We start from the raw sequence: 18,423 nt of genomic DNA, 5'->3' as shown, positions 1-18,423 counted from the left end.
AACTGGACCTTTCATAAAGGAAATACATATCTCTAATCAAAACAAACCAAAACAGTAATTGAAATAAGGGTTTAACTTGTTAACTCATTGAAGAAATCAGAATCAATGGAAGTAAACTCATTGAAGACATCAGAATTAATCGCATAAATCAATTAATTGATCAAAGTCCTCCAGCCCTTGCCCCTTGGTTGCATGATCCACCCACGTTTTCACGTGAAGCATTGTTGTTGTTCTCCTTCTCCACTTCCACAAGATCTCTTTGCTTATCTTCCAACTCCTTCATATCGTTCTTGAGATAAGTTACATGTGAACCACCCTTCTCCTTCTCCTCCACGTCAACACGATCCCTTTGCTTATTCTGCAACTCCTTCAGGTCGTGTAACATCTTCGTCATTGAATCAATAGCGGCACCCAAATCCTCCGGATAGTCTGAATTGGCGAGACTCTCATCTTCCCACCAAAACCCTAACTTTTCATCATCATCATCATCCCAAAGAGGAGTCTGATCCGCGAGGAAAGCTACAACAACACCATTGATAGAGGAGTGGCCAAAAGTGTAGAAAGCGGCATGTGAATTAGAAGAAATCGGAGTCGCTATGATCACAATCTGAGCGTCAGAGAGAAGACAAAGCTCAGAGGCTCTGCTGTAAAGACCCTTACGACGTTTTGAGAAAACAACCGCTTGTGGATCTTTCGTCTCTATCTTCTTCCCTCTATCAATCTTCCTCTTCAACCCACCCATTCTGATAATTTTTTTCTCAAATTCACTAATCAGAAACGAAGAGAAGGAGACAATAAGATTTTGTTTTGTTGTGTGGTTGCCTGTTGCGAAAGAATGTGATACGGAACCCCCTTGGTCAGGTTCGTGCCTAGCATGTAATAAAAAGGGCAATAGCCCTAGGCCACCAAAAAAATATTATACATAATAGGCCACATTTTTTGTATAAATTATTTGTATTTTTCTTTTAAACCATTATAAATACATTAAAATTATAATTTTCTTGAATATCATTCCTATAAATGTTTTAAAATGTTTGAAAATTATATTTATTAAAGAAATGTAATAAAATTTCTAATGATAATTCTAACATATAAAATAATACACATACTTAAATAAAATAAAATAAACTAATACTAAATTATTTTTTTACATATATAAAAATCTGCCCTAGGCCTCCATAAGTTTAGGCACGGCACTGCACTCGGTTTCTAATATATATAGACTTTAGCCCTAAACTCGTTTTCTCATTAGTCGATGTTATTTTCATTTTTTCTGACCTCCTAGTGATTAAACGACTTAATAGACCTTTTTTCCTTTTTTGAAATCTAATTACTCAAAAATCACCTGAGACGAACATGGTCGGTTCGCTTAAACCATTAGTTTAATTTCCTTCTTTTTTTTCTGATAATCCATTAATCGGTAATCGGTATTTCCTTTTTTTTTTGGTGTATTTCCTTTTTTGAAAGTAAATTACTCAAAACCATCAGAAACGAACCACGACCGGTTCAATTAAATTATTTATCATTTGACCGCATATGCAAACCCACTGATAAACCAAGGAAATCGAAATTGAATGGTTCTGTAACTTCTATTTGATATAGTGGATTTTCTATCTATTAGTGATTTTTGTAGGTTCCAAAGATTAATTTTGGGATAATTCACCCAAAAAATCAATAATATCCAAATACTTGGTTCATGATTCGGTCTGTGGCTATGTCCACCTTGGTAATTGCTTAGTGGAAATTTTTTATGAGTTGAGGCAAAACCAATTTAGATACAACTTGCTCAAACTGGATCATTTCAGAACCGTTTTGTAACATTGCAGTTGTGGTCTTTTGTACACCGATAGTAATACCACTAGACAATTTTGGTCTCGTATTAACTCTATTTTTATGAACGGAGCTTTGGCTCTAATACACTAAAGGAAGAATCATAGTGTGGTGGAGAATTAGGAGAATCCATACAAAACGAAGCAAGTGAGAAAGAATCAAGAGTAGTGTTGATGAGTAGCTCTGTTGAGACTAAAGCTTATTTCATGGTTTTCGAGGAGCTTCTTGAGTCTCTTAGCACATCTGATGCCATGCTAAATCTTTGATCAATATAAGTAAGTATTTAAAGCTATTTTTAAAAGTAAATTATTGTAATAATTAAGCTAACTATATTTAGTGAAATGATATGTAGTTGTAATAAAGATTTAAATATAAAGGAAAGAATCAGATTTTTTTGGCAACAATTCAACACATACACACATGACTGTTGCCTACATACATACGTATTAGCTTAGCATTTACAAAAGTCTCTACAATCAAGCAGAGTCATGTAAGATATTACCAACAAAGGCACGTGCTCTACACATGGCGACCAAGGGCCTAGCTTTAGGCATTGTGAGTCCTCCACCTTCAGTCATATCCATTTTTTCTTCTCCAATCCTCTCCCATTCAAAACATTGAATCAGACACCCAAGAGTCAAACTTACTAGCCGTTGAGCTAATACATACCCAGGACACGCCCTCCTTCCTAACCCAAACGCCATTAGTTTATGACTCTCTCCTTCTCTCTCGAACCTCTCTGGCTTGAAACTCGTGGGGTCATCCCATAGCTTAGGATCTCTGTGTATAGCCCACACGTTCACCAACAACATCGTCCCACTCGGCATTTCGTATTCCCCTACTTTACAGTCATCTGATGCGACATGAGGGATCAACAATGGTGCAGCGGGGTACATACGCAACGTTTCAAAGACAATGTTTTGAAGATAAGGAAGATTGGCCATGTCTGATTCTTCCACAAGCCTTTCGAAACCAACTTTACTATCGATTTCATCTCTCGCCTTGTTTAGTACATCCGGATGGTTCAGTAGGCTTGACAATGCCCATTCTAATGTTACCGCCGATGTATCCGTCCCCGCCACTATAAGAGACTGTACATTGTACATTTGCACATATACACAAGAAACTTAAACATTGACTAAACGACTAATGAATTTAAAATGCCCTTATTCGTTTACGTACGATTATAGTTCCTTTAATGTTGCGGTCCGTGTAGTAATCAGGTTGAGTTTCTTGCAGAGAAAGCAAGTGATTGATCATTGTGTTCTCCTTCTTCTCCTTTTCCGCTCGTTTCTCATCGACCCATCCTTGGAAGAACTCATCAAGCCTGCTAGCAATCTTCTTGATCCGTGTCTCGAAATTTGTGATATATCTCAAGACCGGTAAATAATCAGCAACGTTTCCAGCACCAAAAGAACTCACAGCCTCTGAGATAAGTTGCCGCACGCGTTTAGCCTCCGGGTCATCCTCTAAACCATCTCCGTAGTAACATTTTCCAGCCACCATTCTAGTAATGTTGTTAAATGTTAAGTCACATAGCATTGATATCATCTCAACCTTGGCAAATTCCTGTAAAAATTATTACAATATAATACCTTATGTTCAATCGATAACACAAATCATAAAAGTCAACCTTCAAACAAAGACTTAACCAGAGATTACTATAATTAGCAATCTAAGTATGAAGTCACTTACGAGTTTAGAGTTTCGTGACAAACGAACTATAAGTCGCCGGATCTCGTCACGGCGGATAGAGGAAAAGCTGTTAAGCCTATGATTCGAGAAAATCTCGACGGCGCCTATACGGCGAAGATTTCTCCAGTGTTCACTATACGGAGCTGAGACCATGGTTGAGCTACCGTACGAGATGTGTTTCGAAGCAATAGAGTTCGGGCGGTTCGCGAGAACGACGTCATGTTTCGTAAAACATTCTTCGGCGATAGAGTGTGAAGAGACGACGAAAACGAGTTTGTTTCCGAGACGTAGGGAAAAGATCGGAGAATCATTTAGTGACTTAGATACGGAGAGGAAAACACGGTGGAGCGGTGGTTTGAGGAGGCGGAGGTGGCCGATGAATGGAAGTGAGAACGGTGGAGACGGAGGAAGGTTTTGTCTTGGTTTGAGTTTCTTGATGAGGAGTATCGTTAGAGTGAGGATTAGGATCAGAACTGTGAAAACTAGGGTTTGAGCTTCTTCTTCCACCATTGTTGATTAGAGTCTTGCTTTGAATATGAATTGAACATACATCACAATTTAAAGACGACTCAGCTCATAACATTATTATTTTTAATAAAAATAACACAACTTACGTATGATATTTTCTATTGAAAGGCTAAAATCATACGTTATGTTTTTTGGTTAAATTATCAAATTATTGTTATTAGTCGTCTATGAAAAAAGAATTAGTCTTATTAACAAATGACCCAACTTACAACTAATTATTGACACTTATAATTAAATCGTATTCAACTTATTTTCATTTATTAATTGGGTTACAATATCAATCACATGCATGCCCAGCTACATCACATTAACTTATTTGAGTTACATTTAAGATATCTTCTTCAACGATTCCTTAATGACATTAGCGAATAATCTCACTATTCCAACTATTAATTATAAAGTTTGCATTTTTCAGAAAAAAAAAAAAAAAATTATAAAGTATGAAATAACGTAGAAAATATATATATGTTAAATGGAGCAACGAACATATAGATGGCATACAGTATATAGAATTGATGATGTAACTCGAATGAAGTGTCAAGTAAACTCTTTTTTTTTTTTTTGTATATGAATTTAGTCTAACATAGATGGCATATATATACATGGCTTTGATGATCGGATAAGTTGATGTCAATAAAAAAGAAATCGATAAAGGATTTTAAACTCTTTCTTTATTAAAAAAATATATTTTAAAGCCTTTTTAAAAAAAGTCAGTAAATATTTTAATATATTCTTATATAATAGTTTTCAAAAAATATTTGGCCATTCTCTCTTGATGGTGACACATATCTTGGGTTTTTTTCAAAACCATAAGTTTTAAAAGTTAATTATGTTTACTTTAATTCTATAAAAATCAAGATTGACATAATTTTTAATTAAGGTATTTTTTTCAAAACTTACGGTTTAAAGATGATGCTATCTTAACACCCAAGTCCAACTATCTGCCAAACGTTTTTTTAACATCTGTTCTAACAGTGTTAATTAAGAGTTTAATGATGTTGAGTCAGACGGTCTGTGACTTCAATGTAGCACTGAGACTTACCAAAACTACGTCGTTTTGGTCATTTATGGGTATTTTATAGCAAAAAACGACCAAAAATGAAGTCTCACAACACACCCGAAACAGACTCTAATACTCCATTTTTTGTCAAACGCTTTGTTTCTTGCCACAACACACCTAAAAATGACCAAAACAACTTAGTTTTGGTCATTCTCAGTGCCATGTGGATGCCACAGATCGTCTGACTCAATATCGTTAAACTCTGATTTAACACTATTCGAACAGAAGTTAAAATTGACAACATTTTATATAGTTTAGATAGCAAATTTGAATTTTAATACAGTTCAGATTGTTATTTGCAGGGTGTTAAAGTTTAGGTATAAAAAAGCGTTTGGCAAATAGTTGGAGTTAATTTTGACTATTTTCCTGGTTCACTTGACACTTTATTTTTAAATCTACTTTTCTATTACATAATTGATTAAATTTTAATTCATTCTTTTCATCTCTAATAATCTCTCGACAAACTAATGTAAAAACAGACAATTTGGCACGTAAGATAACTGTTGAACCGCTCCTAAATTTTTATATAAATAATGTTCCAAGTAACTAGCACTTTTGAGTTTTTAATAAAATTATTGACAAAGAAAGAGAAAAAAAATTGATTAAATCTCATCAAAATATTTGGTGAGGGAGGATGCCGGAGGGAGATAACTTCTACGACTTCCTCATTTTAGTATGCGCAAATTTACTATTATTCTTCTTTTTCCTCACTTCATCTTAGTTAGTATAGCTCTTTCATAAATAAAATTCTAAACCCATTATTCGTCTTAAATTAAACAAATGAAATTTGTCATGATCAGTAAGAGCTAAAGGATTATATATGGCGAAACTTAGAGGGTGTTTTTCATTGGTAGATTTTCACAGAATTAGAGTCTAATCGCAATCTACTCCAACACATAGAGACATCACTGTTGCCTAAATACATGTATTAGCATTTACTTTAGTCTACAAATCAAGCAGACTCATATAGGATTTCACCAACAAAGGCATGTGCTCTGCACATGGCTACCAACGGCCTAGTTCTAGGCATTGTGAGTCCTCCACCTTCAGTCATATCCAACTTTTCTTCTCCAATCCTCTCCCATTCAAAACATTGAATCAGACACCCAAGAGTTAAACTCATGGGGTCATCCCATAGCTGGGGATCTCTTTGTATGGTCCACACATTCACCAATAACCTCGTGCCACTCGGCATATCATAACCTGCCACTTTACAGTCTTCTGATGCGATATGAGGGACCAACAATGGTGCCGCGGGTACATCCGCAACGTTTCAGAAACATTATTTTGAAGATAAGAAAGATTGACGATGTCTGATTCTTCCATAACCTTGTCGAAACCAACTTTATTGTTGATTTCATCTCCCGCCTTTTTTAGTACATCCGGATGGTTCAATAGGCTTGACAATGCCCATTCCAATGTTACCGCTGAAGTATCAGTCCCCGTCAATATAAGAGACTGTACATTGCACGCATATACGGAAAAAAGTGAACAATGACTAAATAAATTGACTAATAAACTAAATATGGTTACTTACGATTATATTTCCTTTAACGGTGTGGTCCGTGTATAGTACTCAGGTTGAGATTCTTGCAGAGAAAGCAAGTGATCGATCATCCTGTTATCCTTCTTCTCTTTTCCCGCTTGCTTCTCATCGACCAGTCCTTGGAAGAACCACTACAAGAAAACATGTAATTACCGACTACAAAAACAGTCACTATACAGTCACAAACTACCTAGTAGCGAATGATTGGCGACTGACGTCCGTAGTCGCTAAACAGAGCGTCGCTAATTAATCAGTCGCTAAAGAGTCGACACGGAGATAATATTCGGCGACCGATATTTTTTTGTCGTTGTTCCCTCGCCAAACAGTCGCTAAAAGTGGTTACAAACTTGCAACGCTTTAGCGACTGATTTGGTTACTCATTTGCGACTGTTTTGGTGACTGTTTTACGGCTGTTTAATTATTGATTTATCAGGTCTTTTTTAAAAAAATCTGGTAAAATTGAATTATTTGAGTTTGTAATACCAAAATTGATTATGTAAACTATAACTAAAATATAGCAAACATGAAATTAAACAAAGACATAAGTTTCAACATACATAAGTTCTAGAAAATATCCAAACAACCATTCATAAGTTGTACAAGCAGTTTCAACATACATAAATACAACGATTACAAAAGTTTTTAAGGTCATGAGGGAAGGAGGGATAGTGAAGGAACCTAACTTTGAACATCAGCAGGGTCGGGTCATTGGTTTGAGACTCGAGGAAGGCGACATAGTTTAGGTTAGTCTTGAGGAAGATCACCAAGCGTTTGATCTCTGCTTGTTTCTTAGATGCAACTCGTAAAGCCTCAGCTGCAACTTGTGAAGCCTCAGCTTCACGCTCTGCTTGTAGAGCTGCTTGTTGTTCTATTTTGTGGTTAGCTTCTTTAAGTTGTTGTTGCAGGCTTGTGAAAGAAGAAGAGCTTCCAGGGGACTTCCGGTTCCCGTTGATGTAACTCCCTAAGCTTCCAACTCAAAAGTATGTTCCTCTATCGCTTATGAAAGTAGTGTGCATAACAAAACAAAGAGAAAAAGTTAACATAATTACTTAACAATGAAAACTTAATAGCTTATTAGAAAGAAGCAAATTACCTGAAGAAAAAGCTCATCATCCTCCTCGTGAGATAGCTCTGATCGACGTGAAGTACCATCAGAAGAATCATCATTATTCAGAGCAGCCAACTTAGCTTCCTTTTTTTCTTATATGCCTCATGAACTGCTTGTGCTTTATTATCGACAAAAGTACCATCCTTTTTGGTATGAGTCTTAAAGAAAACTTTAGGAGTAGTTGGCGGTCTTCCCAATTCCACTTCCTGAAATGGTAGACAATGAAAAGGTGAGGATCTATCTTGTTTTAACTTATTAAACAATGAAAAGGTAAAGAAGTAACTCACCACCTGTTCGATTTGTAAGTAAGACTTCAGCCCTGATACATGCTTGTGAGGGCCAAGACCATTACGGTCAGACATTCGAGCTGCTGAAGTGGTTGCACTCTTTGTTATGGCTTCTTCCGTGTCCCAATAGTCACACATTTCTTTTCAAAGAGTACTCTCAATCCAGGTCGGTTTTGCTTGATCTCGCTGACCTGCTGCCTTGGAAACCATGTCTTTCATACGGCATTGACAAATGGTGTAGAACTTTTCTTGAACCATACCAGTAAGTGAGGGATCCCAGGTGTGTTTTTTCTACAAAAGAAGAAGAGAGACAAGTGTTAGTGATCAAAAAACAAAAAAAAACTATAAATACAAAAGTCAAATTGAAAGGAGTAGAAATTTACCGCGAATTCCAAGAAGTAATTTTCTCTTCTTTGATTAGAAATACAACCCCAACTGTAATATGGCCCATCAAACTTGTTTGTAAATAGTTTTGTAATCTTTCGGATAAGTTTTTACTTGTCCTTACCAAACTTTCAAACACAAACAAATCGAAAGTAAAAATGCTAAAAAATATAATCAAACACAAACACAAAAGGTTCGAAACACAAACAAGCCTAAAAATTCTAAGAATTCCAATCAAAATTCTAATCAATCTAATCAAACACAAACACAAGATGTTCCAAACACAAACAAACCTAAAAATCATAATTCTAATCAACTAAGAAGTAACTCACCAAGTGGTCCCAAGCTCTGAACTGGGAAAGAGGACGGTAGTATACAATTCACGGCCTGCCTGGACAAGCATGTCATGTAAAGCAGCAAGTACATCAGCTCCGTCTTCTTCTTCCTCATGTGAGCTTTGCGCTTGAGAACTATGATGTGATGCAAAGGCTGTTCGAGGTTAAGTAGAGGGTCGGGGATGATTTGAGACTGGTTGAGTAGACTGTCAAGGTTGATTCGAGACTTGAGGAAACTCTCGAAGTTGACTCGAAAATTCTGGTGGATTCGTCGCATAAGCGAGAGGTTGAGGAAAAGGACGCCTGCTTGGCGTTACATTGGAAGGGGATGCTCCAGAAAAGGATGTCTGCTAGGAGTTCTGGAACAGATTTGTCGGAGGTGGATAGTCCCTATAAGTTGGTGTAGGTCTCACTGGAGACTGGAGGATTGGGACAGGAATACCCTGAGAATCAGTGTCTGGATTATCAGGGTTCACCGGCGTGAAGGCATACTGGTGGGAAGATTAGCGGGTCTTCGATTTTCCGTTTGTGAGGTTTGATTTGAGGGGTTTCTTCTTCCTCCTCCTCTTTTCTTTACTCCAGCCATCAAAATCGAGAGATACAAGGGTTCATCAACTGAGAGCAATTGAGATCTAGGGTTTTGAGGAATAAACGAAGAGAAATGAGGAGATTAGGGGCTACGGTTTCTCGATTGAGAAGAGAAATGAGGGTTTGTCGATTGAGAAGAGAAATTAAGAGATTAGGGTTTATCGATTAAGGAGAGAAATGAGAGATTAGGAGCTAAGGTTTGTCGGTTGAGAAGAGAAATGAGGGATTAGGGTTTGCTCGGGAAAGAAGATGAATGAGGGATTTGGGTTTTGGCCGTTTTGTTATGGTCCAAATTTGGTTTAAGGCCCAAATTCAATAAACAAGTCGCTAAAAAGTAGCTCTTTAGTCGCAATATTTGGCGACTGTCAAATTAGTCTCCAAATTAGTCGCAAATTGGCGACTACACTACGACATTATGCATCAGTCTCGGTGTCTCGACTTTTGTGATATTTCTCAAGACCGATAAATAATCAGCAACATTTCCCGCACCAAAAGAACTCACAGCCTCAGCATAAGCTGGCGAGCGTGTTTAGCTTCTAGATCATCCTCTAAACTGTCTTCGTAGTAACATTTTCCAGCCACCATTCTAGTGATGTTGAATGTTAAGTCAGTTAACATTGATATCATCTCACCCTTGGCAAATTCCTGCAAAATTTATTACAATATATTCTTTATGTTCAATCAATAACACAATTCATAAATGTCAAACAAATACTTAACCAGAGATTATTATTATTGTATAAACTAGGATCCGCAACTCTGATTCATATTTTGTTTAAATTTAGACTTTCTGATACTATGTTTAAAGGAGAATAGATATTCAAATTATCGGTGTTGTTTTGTTTTTTTATAAAGTTTGATGATCATTAGAATATATCCTTTATTAACAATAAATTAAAAACATCTAACAACAAAATATTTTAAAAAATGATAAATCTTGTTGAATAATAGAAACTGAAATATTTATTTACATGAACCTTGTTGCATACATCAACGACAAACCTGATTTATATAGAAAACACACTGACACTAGATCATAATGAGTTTGGCTCTTTGTCGTTGCGACTCTTGGATGAAACGTCACAAATCAAAACGTCACGACTTATACTTTGCGACTCTGAAACTCAATTATCGACCAACACTCCTCCTTAATTGAGTTTCCAGCTAACTGCAATCTTGCTTCAATGTTCTTCCAACCTTGTTGTGCTTAATGAACTTCTCTGTTTCCAGGTAATTAATAACATCATCTCTCCCTCTGGTTAGAGCTTTCTCTTTTTCTTTCAAACAGGCTGTTGCTCCGTGTGATTTTCTTTCTCAAAACATCACACCTTTTTTTGCTCAGAAGCTTTCTTCTGTTTCGTACAAACAGACACCTTCTCACATTTGAACCCTTAGTTTTTTCTCACCTTTTTTTGTTTTGTTTTTTTTTCTGCGAATCTTCTCCAAGGATCCTTCAAACTTTCACCATGTGAGTTTTTTTACATCGCCTTTGTGAACTACCCTCACGTCTTCATCCGGTTGTTCTTCCAATCTTCTTCCACTCACTTTCTTCTAAGTGAACATTCTGATTTTTCCTTTTGGTGTCCTTTTGATCACCAAATCTGGGCGTGAACCCTTTCACCAAATCTGTGCGTGAACTCAGCTTCCTTTCTTGCTTGGTGTCTTCCTTTGATTTCCTCTTCAAAAATTTCTTGCTAAATCCGGCACAAGAAATACCTCTTTGATGATCTTCTCTCCTTGGCTTGTCATCACTTGGATATTCCCTTTCCCTTTTGCAAGTGGCTGCTTCTCCCTTTTCTCTCTTAGGTAAGCAGCTCCTTTTTCTTTTTTGCTTAGTTTCTTCCTTTGAACACCATCAGATTGACGTCTCTGTGACGTCTCGTGCGTGAAACGTTTTCACGTCTTCTTCGGTTATCTTATCAACCGGTTTATGCTCCATTTTTTAAGAGGTAAGCATCCTCCTTGAGTGCTTGGTGTCTCCATTTGATCACATAACGTCTCCATGACGTCTTACGCGTGAATCTCCACCACGTCGTTTTCGGTTACCTCTTCAACCGGCTCCTGATCCATTTTTTTTCTATGAGGTAAGCATCCTCCTTTATTGCTTGGTGCCTCTTGGATCACCATCACGTCTCTGTGACGTCTCTTCTTCAGTTATCTGTGTAACCTCACAATTTTTGCAATGCGTGAATTTTCTCCACATTTTCTTCGAACAAGTTTCACAACTCCAACTCCACATCTGTTAACGCCATTTCTTTATGAGAAGATTTCCTTTTTCTTCTTCCCTTGGGAGCCCTTCTTCTTGAAGGTTCTGTTTGTGAAGGTTGATGGTACTCTCTAATCTTGTAACCACCATCTTTTCCATTTCTGATCTTCTTCTTCTTCTTCTCAACTGATTAGTTGTCTCCATCTTACTCTTGCAGCGGAATTTTTTTGATTTTTGTTTTGCTTGGACAGGCTCCAAGACCAACATAAGCTGTGATACCATGTTGGAATATTGAGAGGAAGAAGGAAAGAAACAGATCAAGAGATTTTGTCTCTTATCCTTCGAGAAGACAAGAGAACGAAACTGAAATATTTATTTACATGAAACTTGTTGCGTACATCAACGACAAAACTGATTTATATAGAAAACAAACTGACACTAGATCATAATGAGTTGTGTCTCTTTGTCCTTACGACTCTTGGATGAAACGTCACAAGCCAAAACGTCACGACTTATACTTTGCGACTCTGAAACTCAATTCTCGACCAACATAAGCTCCATAAACAAATCCTAAAAACAAACAGGAGCTTAAACATGGAAAATTACAACTGAACCATGTTTAAGCTCCATAAACAAAAGAAATTACAAATCCACTTGAAGCCAAAACCTAAAATAAAACTTTTTTTTTTACCACAATTTTCTTTTTCGCCGTCATGGCTTATCCCACCATTACCGAGTCTGCAACTCCAAACACAAATTCTCTTCTTACTATCAACATGACCAATGTTACTAAACTTACGTCCACCAATTTTCTCATGTGAAGCTTCAAGTTCATGCCCTTGTGGATGGCTATTGTCTTGTTGGTCATCTTGATGGATCCACCATCATTCCATCATTAACAGTCCTCACAAACGGTGTTGTCTCTCCCAATTCTGACTTTGTTCTCTGGAAGCATCAAATAAGTTACTCTATAGTGCTCTTCTTGGTGCTATTTGACCCACGGTTCAGTTGATTCTCTCACTGACCACCACCTCTGCTCACATGGATCTGCTCTCTACTAAAGGAGCTTGGGATAGTCATACCGGGGACACCAACGATATATTGTGATAAAATTGGTGCAACCTACTTATTTGCTAGTCCAATTTTTCACTCAAGGCTGAAGCACGTAGCATTGGACTATCATTTTATTTGCAGTCAAGTTCAGTCCGTAGCACTACGGGTTGTTCATGTATCGACCAAGGATCAGTTGGCTGATGCGTTAACCAACCACTATCATGAGCACCTTTTTTCTACCTCTCAAGCAAGATTGGAGTTTAGCCACGCCCCTCCATCAAATTATAACTCATAATTTACTCAATCAAAGAATAACTTCTAATTTCTAATGTCTATCTTCTATTTCTGTAAACAAGATTCTGTAATGACTCTTGTTAGAATACCCTACCAATATCTATACTTCTATGCTTCATTGTACTCAAGAAGATTATTTTGACATAAACGTTTATATGATACCAGAGCCAGACATGCTTTCTGCGGATGATGAGTGTAGTCTGAATTTTAAGGTTACATGGAATGAAACCACTTTGCGTCTATCTATATAAAAGGTGAGAGTCTCTTATTGGGATGGCCCTTGCAAATATCAAATTCGCCCAGTTGTAAAACTAATTTAATGATCTAGGTAGAAAATCAATTTTAAGAACATACCCATGATACACCATAGGATTTTTTTAAATAAGATGATGCAATGTTATATATATTTTAGTGTATTGGCAATAAAAAAAATTGATTTTGTATAGATATTTCCTTTAAAAAAAAGTCGTAATTAAGATAAGTTTTCCATAAAAAAAAGATCATAATTAAAGCAAGTAAAATATTGTGGTTAGGCCAGGGCAAAATACTCCAACCCAAAAATCCGATCCGAACCTGATCTAAATCCATATCCGAACTTATATCCAAAATTTTAAAATATCAGAATAGGTCTAGGATCTATTAAGATCGGGTACCCGAAGCTGATTGGATATTATCTGATATTGGAACAGGTATCCGAATTAACCCAAACATATAGGACAATTCTTGAGTTCACCCCTACAGTCAACCTCTTTTATTCACCCCTTTAAATTAAGGAAATAAATCTTTATTAAGGAAACAAATTTTGTAAATCAATCAATTTTAAAATTGTTAATTCTAATATTATATTACAGTTTTTAAATATGACAACTAAATCCTAACCATTTTTATAAAGCCAAACCGACATATATTTTTTTTTAATTGTAGCATCTCCCGAAAGACTCTTTTATAAACCAAACCGACATATAATTTTGTTTAATTGTAAAATCTAAATCCTAACCACTCTTTTGTAAACCCAAATCGACATATAATTTGTTTAATTATTGATACTAGGATTTTTGTGTCTCCTAGTAAGTCTCAATTAACCTTATGTAGTTGTAGTACTTAAGGTGTCAATCCAGTTGGAATGATGTTATCACTCAAGATGCAATCAAAGTATCACAAGTCAAGCGAAATTAAAAAGATTGTTTGTCTAACAATCCTAGAATGAACATAATGCAAAACGGAAATGAGCTACAGAACTAGAAACGAGAATACATGATAAGAAGTAAACATGAGTAAAAGCTGAAACGAGTCTAAGGGTAAACCTAACAACAAGAACCGAAACAGTCTCAGGAATGCAATAAAAATCAGAAAGATAGAAGTCTTAAGGATGAGAGTAATTGATGTCGGCGGAGTCTCCTAGTCTACAATTTGTTTAACATGCCACAAGCAAACTATCCCTAAACAATGAACATCACGACTTAGATAATCCAATCTCTTGGCAGAAGCTATTCAGACTCAACCAGTTCATTCACGTCAACGAACACCCTAGACAACTAATCTCGTAGGCTAAGAATGCAAGTCTCTGGCACTAGTTGGTCAGACATTTCATCAAACACCTTTTGGGTGCAGAAATGTCTAAGACCTAGTTCCAATTGATCAGAGAGAAACTAGTATTTCTAACTCTAGTCTAGAAGGGAATCACACGAATCTAAACTTAAACACCCTACATACTAAGATCCTCCACCTAATCTATCTCATCCTCAATAACTATCACGCTACTCGGATCTAGAAATCATCATCAAGGATGCAATCTCAGAAAACATTGAATCAAGCATCATGAGATAGATAAAAATGAGGTGAACAACTTTGTAGAAGAAACCAAATGCAAATACTCTATAAGTTCAAAGATATCTAGATTAAAAAATCAAAGAACGTTTTAGGTGGCTAGGTAAACCTTAAGGAAAAAACGAGATGTCTGAGTAAAGACTTAATAAAATGTATATATAGTCAAACATGGAAAGCCTTAAAACATAAAACGACAAGGTAAAGAGTCGGTTTGGGAATTTGCTGAAGCGTCTTTCTTCGTGACATATGCGATCGAGTCGGTGCGCGTCGAGTGGTTCGGCAAGCCGGCTCGAGCTAGGGTCGAGTGGAACGTCTTCTTCTCCAGCTGAGGACTTGACGGCGGTTGATTAGAAGTGGGGGGAGGTTGGCTCGAACGGGGTGGCTCGAGTGATGCACGGGGAGGTTGGCTCGAATGAGGTGGCTCGAGTGATGCGCGGGGTAATTGGCTCGAACGAGGTGGCTCGAGTGATGCGCGGGGAGATTGGCTCAAACGAGGTGGCTCGAGTGATGTGCGGCAAGGTTGGCTCGAACGAGGTGGCTCAAGTGGAACGGTGTTGGCTCGAGCTAGGTCGAGTGGTAGAGGTGTCGGCTCGAGCTGGGTGTATATACATCCTCTAAAAACGATGATAACTATTGAACCACACCTCCGATTGACATGAAATAAACGCATTATAAATATGACTCAATTCCCTACAACTTTGATGCAGAAGTCGAAAGCTGAATCCCAATATAAAATCTTCACTCGACTCTATCAAAGAGGTGGAAGAAGTCAGATTTCTGGCGTGGTCGGTCGAGTGGGATGCTGGTGATTCTTCCTGGGAGCGTGTCCAAGTCGCATGTCGGTCGAGTCACATTGCTTCTCTTCCGGAGCGTCGGTCGATTCGCGTGTCTCAACCTCCATTTGGTTCCAACAGTCTGAACATCTCCTAAACACCTGAAATACTCCAAAATGCACTAACTACCTAAACATGCAAAGTTTATAGAAGAGACTAGAAAATGATGTAAAACAATGAGTTATCCTAGCTAAATGCATGACGAATACATGCTAAGGAGAGACAAAATATAGACATATCAATTAGAAAATCTAAACCCTAACCACTATTTTGTAAACCCAAACCAACATATAATTTTGTTTAATTATAAAATCTAAATCCTAACAATTCTTTTATAAACTCAAACCGACATATAATTTTTAAAATTATAAATTTAAACCCTAATCTTCTTTTATAAACCCAAACCGACATAATTTCCATAATAAAAGATCTACATAATTTGTTTTCTTAATTTGTTTTGTATTTTTATTATGATCTTGATTTATTTATTTTAAATATAATATGAAATGGCATATTGTTGTATTCTGATTGGTTAATTAAGAGGGGGAAACCAAATAATTTTTCTGTTAAAATGATGTTACAAATTTTGTCTTCTTATTTTATAAGGAGATGAATAAAAAGGTTCACCCATTGGCCACCAAAATTACCCGAAACTGAAGATTCAGATACTTACTAATCAGTCAAGAAAACGGGTGTGGATATAACCACTTAAATGTTTTAAAAATCGACTTAGGATTAATTTACTAATAATGACATCTAATTAGTTTTACATAAACTGTTGTCAATAGGGTTTTAGTTTCGGCACAGTTACCAGTTATAGAAATATCATTTAGTTACAAAGATATCAATCTTTAACAAAATTTTCTAATTATAAAACTAAACATAATTGTAAATTGTTAGTTACGTAATTGATTTTAAAATAGTAAATCTAAGAAAATTATATTATAATTGAACCTAATAAATTATGATTACTATAGATGGAAGAAAAAAAATTGAAATTTATATAATGTAAACTTATTTAATTTAGCAAAGTAGCAATAAATAATTTTGGAACTATTTTTAAAAAAATATATGGGTTGGATATTCAAGTATTTCCTTAACTAAACTATAATAATAAATTCATACTACAATAAATAGAAGCAAAATGATTATAATTGTATATATGTAAATTTATTTAATTTAGCAAGGTATAGAAAAAATATTTTCGAAATTCCTTTAAACAAAATATTAGTTAGGTATGAGAAATTCCCATATTTCCTTGGAAAAAAATGCCACCTAAATTGATAAAAAAAAAACATTCCAAATTTGAGTCTTTTAACATATAAATAGATTTCCATAACAAAAGTCCATATTTAAATTTGAAAATAGTTATAGTACCATATTAACTTTAGATCTTGATTAAGTAGATTGCCAGAAAAAACCATTTCAACCAATCCAAAATAATAGATATGAATTTCACAATTTACATATTATCAAATTTCTGAGATTTTTTTAAAAGATCTAATGAAACAAACGACCTGTTTTTTTTTTAATATCCTAATATCTAGTGATCTCATACTCACTAGCAACCTAACCCCAATCAAACAACAATCAGTGGATAACATAAAAACAATTCCAATAACCAATAACGAATAACATAATACCAATAGCAGTCCAAAGCATAAACAAAGTCATAGAACCAGCAACCTAACATCCGTTCTAGACAACTAAGTTCCAATCTAAAATCCTATCAGACACACACAAAACATCCTTTACCTCGATTCTACGATCACACTTTGCTTTTACTTACACCACAACACAAAATAGAGGCGTAAGTATTACCAGAAATACATAGTGAGACAATCCTCCCATCTACTGGGCTATAAACACAAGAAATAAGATCCCCTCAGGCCACAATCAACAAAAAATAAGTAAAATCAGGGAATGCACAAAGCAAACACATCATCAGCCGCTGCTGAATGTTGGTGTCGACGGACACTAGAGGGTGTCGATCGACAATGGCCATCTGGTGTCGACCGACACCAACTGGTTTAGATTGACACCTGATCGACATCATCCAAAGAACCCTAGCAGTATCGAATGACACCTCCGCATAGTGTCGACCGACACTTGCCAAAGCCCTCGAACCATCCTCACATTGGTGTCTTCGATCAAAAACTCTGAATCTCGCCTCCAAACACCTCCAATGCGACCCACACATTCTCAGAAGTAAAACCGAGCCTCAGGAGCTACGGAAAACATGTAGAACTCAAAGAAAAAACAATCACAAAACACACAAAGTCACAGAATTAGACAAATACCTCACCCACTTAACTTTTTTTTTTATAATGTTAAATAATATCAAGATTTTGTGTTGAATTTATGATTTTATCTAAGTTTCTAACTAATCATCATGAGACAAATATTTTTTCTTAGAAAAAGTTAACTTCGTCAAAAACAACCATTGTAACGCTCTTTCCTATTTTTTTCTTTGAGTTATTATTAAGGTGTTTTTGTTGTTGGGGTATATAAAATCATTGACAATATTATTATAAAAACCATATAAACATATTTGTTTTTTTCGTAGAAATAGAATTATATTAATTTATGAAATCATTACAAAGTTTGTTTTTTAGCCACAGACTGAGATGCAGAATTAGGATAAAAAGTAGAGGAAATGCAGCCATATTTTGCTAAGTAATGAGCGGCTTGATTACAAAAACGTTTAGTGAATGAGTACATCACAGATTTAAAATTTGAAAACCAAAAATGAATGTCTTATATAAGGTTAGATAAAGCTGCATTAGAAGTCAATCCATTGATGGTGTTAATAAGGGTTTGACAGTCTCATTCAAAGCAAACATTAGTGT

General features: G+C 36.0%; 1 protein-coding gene and 2 pseudogenes across 1 annotated transcript; all 3 read right to left on the bottom strand.

Moving 5' to 3' along the window:
• Positions 1 to 160: 160 nt before the first annotated feature.
• Positions 161 to 742, bottom strand: LOC104753616 (agamous-like MADS-box protein AGL97 pseudogene; annotated as a pseudogene).
• Positions 743 to 2,179: 1,437 nt separating this feature from the next.
• On the bottom strand, positions 2,180 to 4,041 carry LOC104750440 (cytochrome P450 81D11-like). The gene is made up of 3 exons (XM_087493127.1): positions 3,526 to 4,041; positions 3,013 to 3,399; positions 2,180 to 2,921 (listed from the first exon to the last, which is right to left on the bottom strand). Exons 1-3 carry the CDS (start codon positions 4,033 to 4,035, stop codon positions 2,307 to 2,309), a joined length of 1,512 nt encoding a protein of 503 aa, XP_087349253.1. The 5' UTR covers positions 4,036 to 4,041; the 3' UTR covers positions 2,180 to 2,306.
• A 2,024-nt stretch (positions 4,042 to 6,065) lies between these two features.
• LOC147925564 (cytochrome P450 81D11-like) lies at positions 6,066 to 9,988 on the bottom strand (annotated as a pseudogene).
• Between the last annotated feature and the right edge of the window lie 8,435 nt (positions 9,989 to 18,423).

This window comes from Camelina sativa, chromosome 16, assembly GCF_030686135.1.
Source record: "Camelina sativa cultivar CO46 ecotype springtype chromosome 16, ASM3068613v1".
Taxonomy (NCBI): domain Eukaryota; kingdom Viridiplantae; phylum Streptophyta; class Magnoliopsida; order Brassicales; family Brassicaceae; genus Camelina; species Camelina sativa.
This window is presented reverse-complemented; position numbering and strand designations above follow the sequence as displayed.